The 13,964-nt window shown below is 39.8% G+C and overlaps 5 protein-coding genes across 5 annotated transcripts; 4 read left to right on the forward strand and 1 right to left on the reverse strand.

Moving 5' to 3' along the window:
* Positions 1 to 396: 396 nt before the first annotated feature.
* Positions 397 to 2,076, forward strand: LOC120557052 (histone H1-like). Its single transcript, XM_039797069.1, has 2 exons — positions 397 to 653; positions 1,755 to 2,076. The coding sequence occupies exons 1-2, from the start codon at positions 415 to 417 to the stop codon at positions 2,074 to 2,076; spliced, it is 561 nt and encodes a 186-aa protein (XP_039653003.1). The 5' UTR covers positions 397 to 414.
* An 889-nt stretch (positions 2,077 to 2,965) lies between these two features.
* On the forward strand, positions 2,966 to 3,663 carry LOC120557049 (histone H2B-like). Its single transcript, XM_039797065.1, has one exon. It carries the CDS (start codon positions 2,982 to 2,984, stop codon positions 3,357 to 3,359), a length of 378 nt encoding a protein of 125 aa, XP_039652999.1. The 5' UTR covers positions 2,966 to 2,981; the 3' UTR covers positions 3,360 to 3,663.
* Positions 3,664 to 6,127: 2,464 nt separating this feature from the next.
* LOC120557029 (histone H1-like) lies at positions 6,128 to 8,286 on the forward strand. Its single transcript, XM_039797044.1, has one exon. It carries the CDS (start codon positions 6,837 to 6,839, stop codon positions 7,461 to 7,463), a length of 627 nt encoding a protein of 208 aa, XP_039652978.1. The 5' UTR covers positions 6,128 to 6,836; the 3' UTR covers positions 7,464 to 8,286.
* Positions 8,287 to 11,155: 2,869 nt separating this feature from the next.
* LOC120557035 (histone H3) lies at positions 11,156 to 11,789 on the forward strand. The gene has a single exon (XM_039797051.1). It carries the CDS (start codon positions 11,219 to 11,221, stop codon positions 11,627 to 11,629), a length of 411 nt encoding a protein of 136 aa, XP_039652985.1. The 5' UTR covers positions 11,156 to 11,218; the 3' UTR covers positions 11,630 to 11,789.
* A 548-nt stretch (positions 11,790 to 12,337) lies between these two features.
* Positions 12,338 to 12,786, reverse strand: LOC120557042 (histone H2A-like). The gene has a single exon (XM_039797059.1). The coding sequence runs from the start codon at positions 12,771 to 12,773 to the stop codon at positions 12,390 to 12,392; it is 384 nt and encodes a 127-aa protein (XP_039652993.1). The 5' UTR covers positions 12,774 to 12,786; the 3' UTR covers positions 12,338 to 12,389.
* Positions 12,787 to 13,964: the final 1,178 nt, after the last annotated feature.

Here is a 13,964-nt window from a genome sequence, read left to right on the forward strand (position 1 = left end):
GCTTTAAATGGGGCTCTGATGTATTTTAAATACTTTTAAGGGAGAAATGAGAGGGAAAAGCCGCTGAGCAGTGCTGTCCACGGCAGTAAAGAGGTGAGGTTTGGAGGCTCTAAAGACAAAATGCAGAGAGCATCAGAGCTCTGCGGGACTTCAACATGAGGACACACGAGTCCGCTATCAGCCCCGTCACTGTCAGACTGCAGCACTTCTCCCACATTTAGTTTGGAGGCTTTTATCAGTGAAGAGACTACACAAAGTGGCATCCAGACTGCTCAGAGGAGACACCGACCGGGATGGGCTGAGTCTCCACGGTTCTCATGGTGTGTTTAAGTGCACCACCCTGCTATGTACTTTCCATCAGTCCAGTCAGACTCTCTGTTTTGTGTTGAGAAGAAACAGAATCTTGATTAGAAAATGGCAGAAGTAGCTCCAGCCGCCTCGCCGGCCAAAGCAGCCAAGAAGAAGGTTTCCAAGCCGAAGAAGGCCGGCCCCAGCGTCAGCGAGCTCATCGTTCAGACTGTGGCCGCTTCCAAGGAGCGGAGCGGCGTGTCTGCGGCCGCCCTCAAGAAGGCTCTGGCTGCCGGAGGCTACGATGTGGACAAGAACAAGGCCCGTGTTAAGACCGCAATCAAGAGCCTGGTGGCGAAGGGGACTCCCCAGACAGCAACCCAACATTGAATAAATATTGATTTTCCATCTGAATCATTTTATGGTTGATATTGAAATTTCAATGCAAAATAAATGTTGAATCACCATTACCATATCGATGAAACCTGACGTTATTAATGTTGATGGCAACAACATTGGAACAACATTGATCTATAGTTATCTTTATGATTGATTAAGCATTGATATTTGGTTTACCGGGCAATATTGCCAATGTGTTGAAAAGTCATTGATTTAGAGTTGACCAGGAAACGACCTCTTGTTGAAAAGCCATCGAAATATAGTTGACTGGGAAATATGACTGAAAACGCATTGATATATAGCTGACCGGGAAATATGATTGAAAATGCAATGATATATAGTTGACCGGGAAATATTATTGAAAATGCATTGATATATAGTTGACCGGGAAATATGATTGAAAATGCATTGATTTTTGGTTGGTAGATCATTGGGTGGTAGACCAACGTACTGCAACGGACACATCTCATTTCTGGACTCTTGGGGCGAATATGATCAGGTAAGCTTGCTAAATATGTAATGTTCGATATGAATGAATTGTACTAAATCAAATACTGTTACTCGTTAACATGATGGTTAGTGTCCATCATGCTTTTGGATTCTGCATCAGACATGGGGAGAGACGTCATGGCTTTCAAACGAGCAAAGTGTCAGTTGGTCAAGGCCAGGCTAGGCTATAAGCATACAAGCTTTCAAATGGTCCATCACTTTTTAACATCCTGGCTGTAGATAAAGCAGGATATTCATTATAGGCTATTTAATTTAGGGCATTACATTTTCATATGCCTAGCAATACTTTTCTATGGCTTAATAATGATTGAAATTCCATTGAAATCACGTTGATCCTTAGTTCAGTTGAAATTTCAACATTGTTTCAATATTCCTGATAATTGAAACACCATTGAAATTCTGTTGATCTATGGACAGGATTTCAACGTTGTTTCAATATTAAAACAGGGTGCAAAATGATGTAGAATCAACATCAGAATTTGATGTTGTTTCAATGACTTAATGTTGACAACGGAATGTTGATTTAACATAGTTTCAATGACTGTTTGCTATCTGGGTCTGGTCCAGACCAAAGGGGCCGGAGCCTCCGGATCCTTCAAGATGAACAAGAAGGCTGTTGACACCAAGGCTAAGAAGCCGGTCAAGAAAGTCGCTCCTAAAGCCAAGAAGCCCGCAGCGACAGCTAAGAAGCCAGCAGCCGCGAAGAAGTCCCTGAAGAAGGCCAAGAAAGCCGCTGCAGTCAAGAAAGCAGCCAAGAGCTCCAATAAGGCCACAAAGAGCCCCAAGAAAGTGATCAAAAAGGCCCCAGCAGCAAAGAAAGCCCCCGCTAAGAAGGTTGGCAAGCCCAAAGTGAAGAAGGCAGCACCCAAGAAGAAGTGAGCTGTAGTCAGTCTCATTAAGAAACGGCTCTTTTAAGAGCCACCAAATCCTCCTCAAAGAGCTTTTTTCTTTTTATTCTAATCCTGTCATTAACAGCACACTTTAAATCAGAAGTAAACACAATGGTTATAATTTATTACGTCTTTACAATAAGAAGCCTGGCCTACTTAAACGAGGTATTTGTTTACCCTTTAAAATCCCTTTTTTTTTTTTTTATATACATCACAATTGCTTCAAAATCCGAGTGAAAGTGAGCATCAACTTGTCTGTGGAAGTGCATTCAAATCTAAATTAAAATGGTTTCACACATGACTGTAAAAATTATCGTTTTATTAAAATAAACCAGTAAGGAAAATAAATCTTAATTTAAAAATTAGAAATTAAACTTCATTTTATACCAAAACAAGAACACACTTTAAAAATGTTTAACCAATGTGTACGCACAATTTTGATAATCCAGTAAAAAACACACATATTCAATCAATTTAATTAAAAAATGAAACTGGATTATTTGTCTTTTAGATAATTCAAAAAAAGTTTTAGTTTTCAGTGTAGATTCGTGGGCAAATTTTATCAAATTAAACTGACATCTATATTTAAGTGAAGGTGTCTCAATACAAATAGTGGTTTAGAAACAGTAAATCTACTTCCAATAGAAAAACAGTTTGGCCATTAGAATCACACTATTAAACATCATTTCTTTTTTCAAGTTACAAGTCTGATATCTAAAATAACATCAGCCTTGGGACGGTTACTTTGTGTAAGCGCATGCGCAGTCTCAGTCACAAAGCTCAGCCAATCCTGTACGAGCAACAGCACAGTTTTATTTGCATCACGCGAATATAAAGGAGGCGTCCGGAACGAGATTTTGTTATCCGTTTCAGGAGCTCCGATCCGAAGCGAAGATGCCAGCAGAAGCCACCGTGAAAGCGCCCAAGAAGGGTTCAAAGAAAGCCGTGACTAAGACCGCCGCCAAGGGCGGCAAGAAGAGGAGAAAGAGCAGGAAGGAGAGCTACGCCATCTACGTCTACAAGGTGCTGAAGCAAGTACATCCCGACACCGGCATCTCCTCCAAGGCTATGGGCATCATGAACTCTTTTGTGAGCGACATCTTTGAGCGCATCGCCGGTGAGGCCTCCCGTCTGGCCCACTACAACAAGCGCTCCACCATCACTTCCAGGGAGATCCAGACCGCCGTGAGGCTGCTGCTGCCCGGGGAGCTGGCCAAGCACGCCGTGTCTGAGGGCACCAAGGCCGTCACCAAGTACACCAGCTCCAAGTAAACCATCCCGCTGCTGTAATCTACTAAACCAACGGCTCTTTTAAGAGCCACGCACTTTTTTCTTAAAAAGCAAAGTTTCATTTAAATTCATAGATTTGTGATCTTTGATTTATCAAATTTCCTGTTAATATTTAATTAAATATTAAGTAACATTCTTCATAATTGTCTTAAATATAAACTGCTGTCTTGATTTGTTGTATCTCCCTTCTTTCAATGGGTCAGAGAAATATTATTTCAGTTGTCTAGCACATAATGCAGAATTGACATTAAAGTTGACCTGCCAATAAAGGAAAATCCCCTTGTAATTTTCAGAAATGTACTACATAAAATTGGGTTTTTATAATGGGCTTTTCATAATTACTTTGTCTTACAGTGCTTTGAGTCTTAGCCTTGCATTGTTCTATTATTGGTAGACTTCACGTTTAGGCTACTAGTGTTTTAACTCTATAGCTGTGAACAGATACACCAGAGGCCTGTACTACGAAGCAAGATCAACATGCCCTGGATCTCTAAGTTATCCAGCTTCACCTAACCTAACAACCGCAGTCCCGCATAAGCTGTAACGCGACGCTGTTTATCAACTAGTTCAGTCAATCCAGTGGCGCGCGTGCGTTCACATAAAAGAGGTGGTGTTTGCACAGGACAACCAATCGCAAACATCTACCAGAGCCGCATATTTTATATAAGAAGAGCAAATTATAATTCTACATAAATAAGAACACAGACACGGTTTTACAGATAAAACGCAATACAGTCGCTGCTTGCTAAAACAGGAGGAAAGCTTGCAGTACGTAGATGCGTAAATCACAACACTTATCAATATCACTTCCTCATTAGTCATGACAAAGATCTGACCATAATTACACTTGTGCTTTCCATAAACTGTCGTTGCTTTAGCCTATTATTTCAGTTGCAAACCTGGCAGTGGAAGCGATCGTGAGAGCAAATGAAACATATAAAAACATGAACCTGAAATTAGCTCGCTATCGCCAAATCCTGCTTCGTAGTACAGGCCTCTGCTCAAAGTAAACCTGCTATCAAACCAACAACACAGCTCTGTTAAAATGCTCATATTATGCTTTTTGGATTTTCTCCTTAACCTTTGTTATATACCTTTTTTTTGGTACACCTTTTATTAAGAGCCACACTTCTTTTAAGAGCATAGTTTCATTCAATCATGCCATTTTTTAACTATCTACGAATATTTTTTGATGTAGTGAAAGTTCCTTAATATCTCCATAGTCATGGGCATGATAATGTCTTTGTTATTGCTTGTGTCTTACAGTTCTATTACACCATAGACTTGACAATAGTATTATTTTACAGCAAAGCACACAAACGGTCCCCCAGCTGTGATCTACTAAACCAACGGCTCTTTTAAGAGCCACGCTTCTTCTAAGAGAGCACAGTGTCATTTAATTATGTTTATATGAAAACAAAGTACCCATGAATTGTGTCACTAAATGGTTTTACATGTACAGTAAAGAAAGGTCATTGTAATCTCCATAATGTGCAATACTTAATGTGTATTTATTAATATAATGGGCATTATTTGGTCTATATCATTGCTTTTGTGTCATACTTGGTTCTACTTCTTGTAGACTTTACATTTAGGCTACTATTTTGTTTTTACTCTATAACTGTGACCAGCTTGCCGTGTCCGAGGGCACCATGAAGGCCGTCACGATGTACACCAGCTCCAAGTAAACCGTCCCGCTGCTGCAGTCCACTAAACCAACAGCTCTTTAAAGAGACAGACACGTCTTATTAAAGAGCAATTATGTGTTTGGATACAAAGTATCCAAGAATGTTTTCAGTTATCGCTTTTTACATTAGTTTTCTATTGTATACTTTGTTTTTGCCCAACATTTGTGCTATTATATATTGTGTATCTTATCTTTCTTAATTGTATATAATACTATTTGTTTTTATAAATGTTGTACCTGTCCTTATTACACATATGTACCACTTACAGTTGGGTTTTTATAATCATAATCTTACATGGTCTTTATCATTGCTTCATTGCTTTGTGTCTTACTTTGTTCTATTACTTGTAGACTTTACATTTAGGCAACTATAGTGGTTTTACTCTATGGCTGTCAACAGATAGACCAGCTTGAAGTAAACCTGCTGTCAGACCAACATGTGCAGGATGAATAGTACGAAGAGCAGTAGAATCTGGCTATGTATAGGTGTAATTACAGTATGCACATCTGTAAATAAATAAATAGAACAGTATGGGTGGGGTAGGGTAGTGCAATTTGTGCATAACTCTGCTGTTTAATTGACAACACTCAGATTAAATTGCACACTGATCACAACCTTCTGCCAACAAACATTGCCTCCATAATTATTTATTTAGGGTTTATTCAGTTCCTTTAAACTCTGCCCTCATGTAGAGTAAATGTAAATACATTGCATTTTAGTCTTTACTACTTCTCATTATTTGGAGAAAGTTATTCATTATTTTGAGATACAAAGTAATTATCTTGAGAAAGTTCCTTATTATAAAGCCGTCCAAGATCTTTTTTTCATCACATTGTCAGAAATGGGCTTCCTTTCTTTTTAAAGACCTTTTAAGTTTAAGCTAAACAAGTTTATACATAGCCTACAGAAGACTACATGTTATATTAAAAAATTACATGTTCAAACCAGAAATGCATAGGCATAGGCCTACGATCTGAAATCTGAAGCTTTCATGTTATTTGTCATATTTAACTATTTTTGCAATCCCACATAAACGGACAAATTGACTAGGCCGATTATGAATAACAGGGACCAGATCATATTACAAAAAGATTTTGATGCAAACTATAGCTGGTTGCAGTGATATCACGTAGTCAGGTTTGTGGACAGCAGAATTTGGAAATATGAACCTGTGTTTGGAGGCCCATCATGTCAAATCCATCATGTTAAGGATTAATGCCAGCCGAGAAACCTGTGTCAGGTAACCGCTTATAGCGTCACACCCAGCACCCAGTGTGTTTACCACCACTGAAAACTTCCCCAATTTAAACTAAATAAAACACAATAATGCAGTTATTTCACTTTCGTTATATCATAAAATGTCTCTGCTTACTTGAACACCACTGTCACATTTAACACACATTACTTTTAGATATTTTTAAAGACAAAACGTGAGGAAAACTCGCTGCGAGTAGTCCGAAATGACTGTGTATCCGAAAGGTTTGAAGCCTCCTGGAATCAAATTAACGAGTCCTCGTCGCCAAACATGAGCTCAGTTTGAAGGGGAGAAGGGTTTCTCACCACTAAAATAACAATTTTGTTTTAAAACGTTTATCTTCTATGAATTTTATCCTCAAATTGTGGAAGAGAAAACACAAAGTGTCGCCACATTTTCAGCAGGTCAGCGGAGCGGCTGTGGATTGACTCTCCACGGTTCTCATGAGCTTTATAAGTCCCGCCTCCTCTCCGAGCAGGAACAGCAGACTGTAACGCGACAGAGAAAGACACAGACATGGCAGAAGAAGCACCAGCAGCTCCAGCAGTTCCCGCGGCGAAAGCCCCGGCCAAAGCTCCCAAGAAGAAGGCAGCTCCCCGGGCAAAGAGTGACGGACCCTCCCTTCCGAAGCTCATCCTCGACGCCGTGACAGAATCCAAGGACCGTAAAGGCACCTCGCTTCCAGCTATCAAGAAGACGTTAGCCACCAAAGGCATCGACCTGGAGAAGTCCAACAAACGCATCAACACCGCGGTGAAGAAGCTGGTGACCGACGGAAAGCTGGTCCAGAATAAAGGGATTGGGGCTTCCGGATCCTTCAAGCTCCCCAAGGCTGCGCCTAAAGCTGCCAAATCAGGCAAGAAAGCTCCCGTTAAGGTGAAGAAACCCGCTGCCAAGTCCCCGCAGAAGAAAACCGCCGCCAAGAAAACCGCAGTGAAGAAGACCGCAGCCAAGAAAACCGCCGTTAAGAAACCAGCAGCCAAGAAACCAGCGGCCAAGAAGTCTCCTGTGAAGAAAGCTGCTAAGAAGCCAGCAGTGAAATCTACTCCCAAGAAGGCTGCCCCTAAAAAGGTCGCAAAGAAGAAGACTCCTGTGAAGAAAGCTCCGGCAAAGAAAGCTGCAGCGAAGAAGTCCAAGAAGTAAAGTGGCTCTTTAACCTGCACTCAGTGCACCAAAAGGCTCTTTTAAGAGCCACCACACATTCACAAGAGAGCTGTTTTCCTACCACATTCCCATGTCTGTTTCCATTGTTTTTTTCCATCATTTGTTATATCGAAGCACTTTGATCGATATGGAATGTGCTGGTGAAGAGTAATTTAATGTTTACTGTTAGTGTGCCACATTTAAAAGGGGAAAAAACAAGTGAGTAACGTTACCTCCTCTTACATTTCATGAATCTACCTCTAAATCTCGTTTAGCTGGAAGGATAGGCCCTTAAGATGGAGCATTACATTTTCAATGGGGGTCCTATAAATACAAAATAATTAAACCTACAAATCGAACAGTGTTACAAGTTAAAACCGCTTGCTCATAAACTACCCAGCTGTTTCAAAAGAATTAGACACAGCAACACAAATAATTAATCAATGAATCACCAAAAGAGCAATTGCAGCCGTTAGTCTTCAGCACAAACTATACATTAAAAGCATGGGGTTGTTTTAAGATGAGAAAATAAAGATGTCCAGAAGCAGTGGTCTTAAGTAGATCTCAGAGAAAAGGAAAGATCATTCCAATAGGAAAGAGCTTATTTGAATGATCTGCATCCAACTTCTTTGAAAATTGGAGGGACAAAGAAACATGGATGTTGCAGATATGAAGATCTACATGGAAACCAAAAAAGAAAGAACAATTGAAAATGAAATAAATGAAGATGAACTGAATAGGTGAAGTTGACTCAGGCTGTGGCCAGTTAATTTATTCAAACAAAAGACAATATAATAAACCTTTAAGTCCATCTATATCTCCTATAACGTGGATGAACTGGGTGACAGTGTCACAAATCAGGTATGTTATGATAAAAGAAATATTGCATCAGTTTTTTTTGTTTTTTTTAAAGAGCTTTATTTAAGGTTTTACAAATTACAAATTATAGGCTATACATTTAAAACATACAGTAAGCAAAAAAGTAAAACAAATGTGCAAATTGAGCTTAAAGTGTGTCCAGAGTATGGAGAGTCTCATAAAGTGCATATAGTCTTTTGTAAAGTGCATCAAGAGTCTTTCATAAGGTGCTAAAGTTGACAAGTTCAAGGTGTCCCAAGGAAGGAGCTGTTTTTTATCCACGGTTCTTCTTCTCCTGAGCTCAGTAAGAACTTGTTTGCACACATCGTCACTGTTAATGGGTTAGGGTTATGCTGTATGATCTGTTGTGTAATCATACAGCATCGCGTTTTCCACAGCTTGATGCATACAATACATATGATTATTTGTAACAGTTCTTTTTGATTCTCTGATAGAATCTCATCAATAATACAGTAGCCTACATAACAGATTTATAAGAAAGCTCAATATTTACACTATACACTTTTAGCTTTTCCCAGACTTCTTTTGACCTGTAGCAGTCCATTAAGAGATGCTGTTGAGTCTCATCTTCGTCGCAGTAAATCATGGGACATTTTTGTTGTTGTTACATAACAACTCCATGAGACTACGGCTCTAACAGCAAGTCCATTTACCGACATCAGCCATCTCATATCGCGAATGCTCTCAGAGGTTCTTATTTTTTTTTTATTTCAGGAACAGAGTTCCTTCGTTGTACGTTAAATTTTTATAATTAATATATCCACCATATTTATAATCATTGATTTTTTTTTAAATCATTTTACTCGGGAGGCCATTCCAGTCAATTTTAAGATTGTCATATTCATACATAAAATCAGCGTAGATAAGATTATACTCAGGACCTTGTCTGGCTCTCCCTCTCCGTTTCCTCCACTTGGAGCGATCACCAGTCCAGAGAGCATTCCTTGAGATGGCTGCTGACATGTTTTTAACAAAAGCTATGTACAATTTAATTTGCATATCTACTGCCCCTAGCCCCCCATATTCTTTACTTTTATACATGATTTCTCTTTTTGTTACTTCCCTGGTTGTACCCCAAACCAAGTTTACACACTGTTTATTCAATTTCATTATCATTTTGTGAGATGGAGGAAAGATATTTGCTAAAAACAGGAGTTTGGATAAGATGAAAGCTTTTACAATATTGACTCTTGATTTATAATTGGTGTTTTTATTTTCCCATTTTTTACCTTCTTCTTCAACTTCACACAGTTTATTTTCCCAGTTTTTTACAGTCTTGATTACAAATGGTCAAACCCAAGATTTTAATTTCATCCTTTACTTTAATATTGAGGTCACGTTTGTTACTTTCAGCTCCGATCCAAACTCCCTCTGTCTTATCATGATTTCATTTAGCCCCTGAAGCCAGTTCATATAGGTTCAGATGATTAATTAACACATCCATCTCCATCTGGTTCTTAATAACAACAGTGACATCATCTGCGTAGGCCATGGCAGTGATTTTGGGCGCGAGCCCAACACGTGTACCAGATATGAGCCTCTCAGAGTTTATAATTTTAATAAGGGGGCTGATGGCCAGGACATATAGAGCAGCACTAAGAGGACAGCCCTGTTTCACCCCTCTCTCTACATTAAAAGATTCTGTTAACACACCATTTACATTAATACACATACTAGACTTAACATACAGACATCTGATCAAATGAATAAAATTTTCTGGGAAGCCATAAGACTTCATTACAGCCCATAAATAGTCTCTAGAAATATAATCAAAGGCTTTTTATTGGTCCAGCCCGATTATATAGAAGTCTTTTTTTATCAGGTTTATTTATCATTTCTCTCAGTGTGCAGAGATTGTCCCACATTAAACGGCTTTTAATGGCACATGTTTGCTCTTTTTCTATAATTTCATCTAATATATTATTTAATCTATTCATAATTACTTTGGCTAATGTTTTATAATCAGTATTCATTATAGTCAGATGTCTGTAGTTATCAATATCGTTTTCATCACCTTTCTTATATAATAAACACATTACACCCTGATAAAAGGATTCCCCCAAACAGCCACTGTTCACACCTTCATTATACATCTCTGTGAGGACGTTTGTTACATCATCGATATTTAACTGATAAAACTCTGTAGACAGGCCATCAGGGCCGGGCTTTTACCAACGTTTAGTTGTCTTTCTTATATTTCCCTCAAGCTCTATAAAATTCAGAGAGCTGTATGAGGGAAGCCTATCTAAAAACAAACTTACACAACCTCTATCTATTTCTATATGTTTCTATGCATTGGCACATAATTCTCTGATCACTTGTCTTTTCTGTTTTTCATCAAACACTACATCACCGTCCTGTTTCTTTATGGATTTAATAAATACTTTGAGTTTGCTGTTGTCCAGCTTTAATGGTATGTATTAAATTTCCTCTATTATCTGTATTTGTTTGCTTATAAATGTTATACAATATATATCATTTTTTTTCCACATCCACTCAGACAAATAATGTTCTGACATCACAGTGAGAATTAAACAGTGACTCGATTTTACTTTGAAGTGTTCAATCTAGACAACAAGCAGGAATTTTAAAAGTGTTATAAAACAAATATTTACATAATGTAAACCTAAGCCTACTTGTAACCGTTTATTTTCTACATGCACCATTGTTGAGACAGCAGCCGTTATCTAGCCACTGTGTGAGTGTTTAAATTTGAATTCCTTTTGTCTAATAGTTATTCAGCTACAGCCCGCGTGTCTCCCGGTCTGGACCAATCAGCGCTGCCCTGGCTCCGGCAGTTCCTTTATAAAGCCGCTGTTCACTCCGAGCACTATTCCTTCTTGAACTGTGAGCACAGAGAAGACTGCGAAACAGAAATGGCAAGAACCAAGCAGACCGCTCGTAAATCTACCGGAGGTAAAGCCCCCAGGAAGCAGCTGGCCACCAAGGCTGCCCGTAAGAGCGCCCCGGCCACCGGCGGCGTGAAGAAGCCTCACCGTTACAGGCCCGGTACCGTGGCTCTGAGAGAGATCCGTCGCTACCAGAAATCTACCGAGCTGCTGATCCGCAAGCTGCCCTTCCAGCGCCTGGTCCGAGAAATCGCTCAGGACTTCAAGACCGACCTGCGCTTCCAGAGCTCCGCCGTCATGGCTCTGCAGGAGGCCAGCGAGGCTTACCTGGTCGGTCTGTTCGAGGACACCAACCTGTGCGCCATCCACGCCAAGAGGGTCACCATCATGCCCAAAGACATCCAGCTGGCCCGCCGTATCCGCGGAGAGAGGGCTTAAACTCACAACAGATCGTCCTACAGTCCCACAACGGCTCTTTTAAGAGCCACATACAAACACTAACTGAGCAACAGTCCCGAAACAATATTGTGACAATGTTATGTACTATTATAAACTTATGCACTTAAGTAGTGCAGACAGAAACTTACAATAAATGTCTACATTGCCTATCCTGGGTGGCTTCAACAAGAGAACTAATAATAAAGGTTTAATAATGGCAACATAACCTAATCCCAAACAGAGCAGTCCGGAATCAATGCATTTCACCCTTTATATTACAAGGAAAACCATATCTAGCTATCCTGGATGGCTTCATAAATAGTTTGCCTAAAACTGTCGTTTTATCCGCCGGTTATAAAGTGGCGGGGTTACTGAAAGGTTTGACACTGCATTCTATCTTGTAATGGCGAAACAACTACATTACGTACTAATCGGGCCTTTGGCGTATATGTTAATTATGCTTTGTCGGCTCGAGTGGTGCTCTGCCCTGATCAAGGGTGGCGTTCGTAAGGTTATATTCCTTTATTTATTCTTAAGTCGATTTTTAAATATACAAAAGACGAAAACTGCTAAATTTATATCTACTTACACTGTTTAAATGAGCTCACAAGCTAGATCAACATACATGTCGTTTGTAGATATGTGGGGATTCATTGTAATAGTTGGCTCACAATAGTATGTAAAAGGACTGGTCTTTAGTTGGATGTGTGTGGCTCTTAAAAGAGCCTTTGTTGGTTTGGTTGAAGCCAGTTCCGGGTATCTATTTCTTGGCGGGCTTCTCGGTCTTCTTGGGCAGCAGGACGGCCTGGATGTTGGGCAGCACGCCGCCCTGAGCGATGGTCACTCCGCCCAGCAGCTTGTTGAGCTCCTCGTCGTTGCGGACAGCCAGCTGCAGGTGACGGGGGATGATACGGGTCTTCTTGTTGTCGCGGGCAGCGTTTCCAGCCAGCTCCAGGATCTCAGCGGTCAGGTACTCCAGCACAGCCGCCAGATAGACGGGGGCGCCGGCTCCTACACGCTGAGCGTAGTTACCCTTCCTCAGAAGCCTGTGGACGCGGCCGACGGGGAACTGAAGCCCGGCACGAGAAGAACGTGTCTTCGCCTTTGCCCTTGCCTTGCCGCCGGTTTTCCCTCTTCCAGACATTTTCGTGTTTGTTTTATGGTCGAGTTTTCAAGAAAAGAACTGAAATATTGCCGAACCCGACTTTATATTTACCTAGCTGCTTCGTGATTGGCCCGAGTGAGCGTAAGTATAATCGTCCAATCAGAAGAAAGATCAGTCAAGTTGCTGTATTCACATCAAGACTTATTTTTTACACTGCACGGCGTTTCAAAATAAAGCGTGGTAGATTAAACCGGTAAAGAAATATCTAATTTTTATTGTTCCCGTAAAATGCCTTTGTTTTGTTGATAACACACGTTCATGGGTTACACATAACAATGTGAACACAAACACACATTTCTAAATATTAGATGTACAATTTCCTTTGGCACTATATTATCTTAATGTATTCCTTCATAAAAGTGGAGCTGGCTTCCTGTATCATGCCGCAGATTAGCTGTTTGGGTCAGACTTTCAGCAGTTTATGGAAAAATTAAAACTAGGGATTATGACAGCTGAGACCAAATGCCAATTTATGTACCAACCATATTTATGATCATTAATTTTTTTGAAAATCATTTTACTAGGGAGGTTTTGTGAAGGTTTTCATATTCATACCATAGACTGATTCATTCATAAAATCACCATAAATAACATTATATTCTGGACCTTGTCTGGCTCTCACTTGCCTTTTTCACCGACCCAGAGAACATTCCTGGAGATGGCTGCTAAAACATTTTTTAACTAAGGCAATGTGCAGACATACAGTAGGCTACCTGTCACAACAATCACAATATAAACAATACAATTACAAAATTTAACTAATGAAACAAGATGTGCAAATCGAGTTTAGTAATGTGTGTCCAGTGCATAGTCTTTCATAAAGTGCTGTAATTCACAGGGTCAAAGTGTTCCAAGGATTTTTTTTGTCCAGAGTCTCCTGAGCTCAGTGAGCACACGTCATCACTATTTATAACAGTCTGTTGTAGAACCATACAGCATCTCGTTTTCCACAACTTGAAGCATACAATACATATGGTTATTCGTAACAGTTCCTTTCTCTGGTAGAGTCTCATCAATAATACATTACAGATTTATATGAAAGATCAAAATGTACTTTGTGTTATGGGTTTATAATTTATATACCCACCATATTTATCATACATTTTATTTTAAATCATTTTGCTCAGGAGGCCATTCCAGTCTAAAAATCACCATAAATCAGGTTACATT

The sequence above is a fragment of the Perca fluviatilis genome, chromosome 4 (assembly GCF_010015445.1).
Source record: "Perca fluviatilis chromosome 4, GENO_Pfluv_1.0, whole genome shotgun sequence".
Classification (NCBI taxonomy): Eukaryota; Metazoa; Chordata; class Actinopteri; order Perciformes; family Percidae; genus Perca; species Perca fluviatilis.

What these genes read in the sequence shown, in the direction of transcription:
- LOC120557029 (XM_039797044.1), top strand. Translation starts at nt 6,837, where the DNA reads ATGGCAGAAGAAGCACCAGCAGCTCCAGCAGTTCCCGCGGCGAAAGCC.
- LOC120557049 (XM_039797065.1), top strand. Translation starts at nt 2,982, where the DNA reads ATGCCAGCAGAAGCCACCGTGAAAGCGCCCAAGAAGGGTTCAAAGAAA.
- LOC120557042 (XM_039797059.1), bottom strand. Translation starts at nt 12,773, where the DNA reads ATGTCTGGAAGAGGGAAAACCGGCGGCAAGGCAAGGGCAAAGGCGAAG.
- LOC120557035 (XM_039797051.1), top strand. Translation starts at nt 11,219, where the DNA reads ATGGCAAGAACCAAGCAGACCGCTCGTAAATCTACCGGAGGTAAAGCC.
- LOC120557052 (XM_039797069.1), top strand. Translation starts at nt 415, where the DNA reads ATGGCAGAAGTAGCTCCAGCCGCCTCGCCGGCCAAAGCAGCCAAGAAG. An exon ending in AGCCTGGTGGCGAAGGGGAC is followed by an intron (nt 654 to 1,754) that starts TCCCCAGACAGC and finishes TTGCTATCTGGG; the next exon opens with TCTGGTCCAGACCAAAGGGG.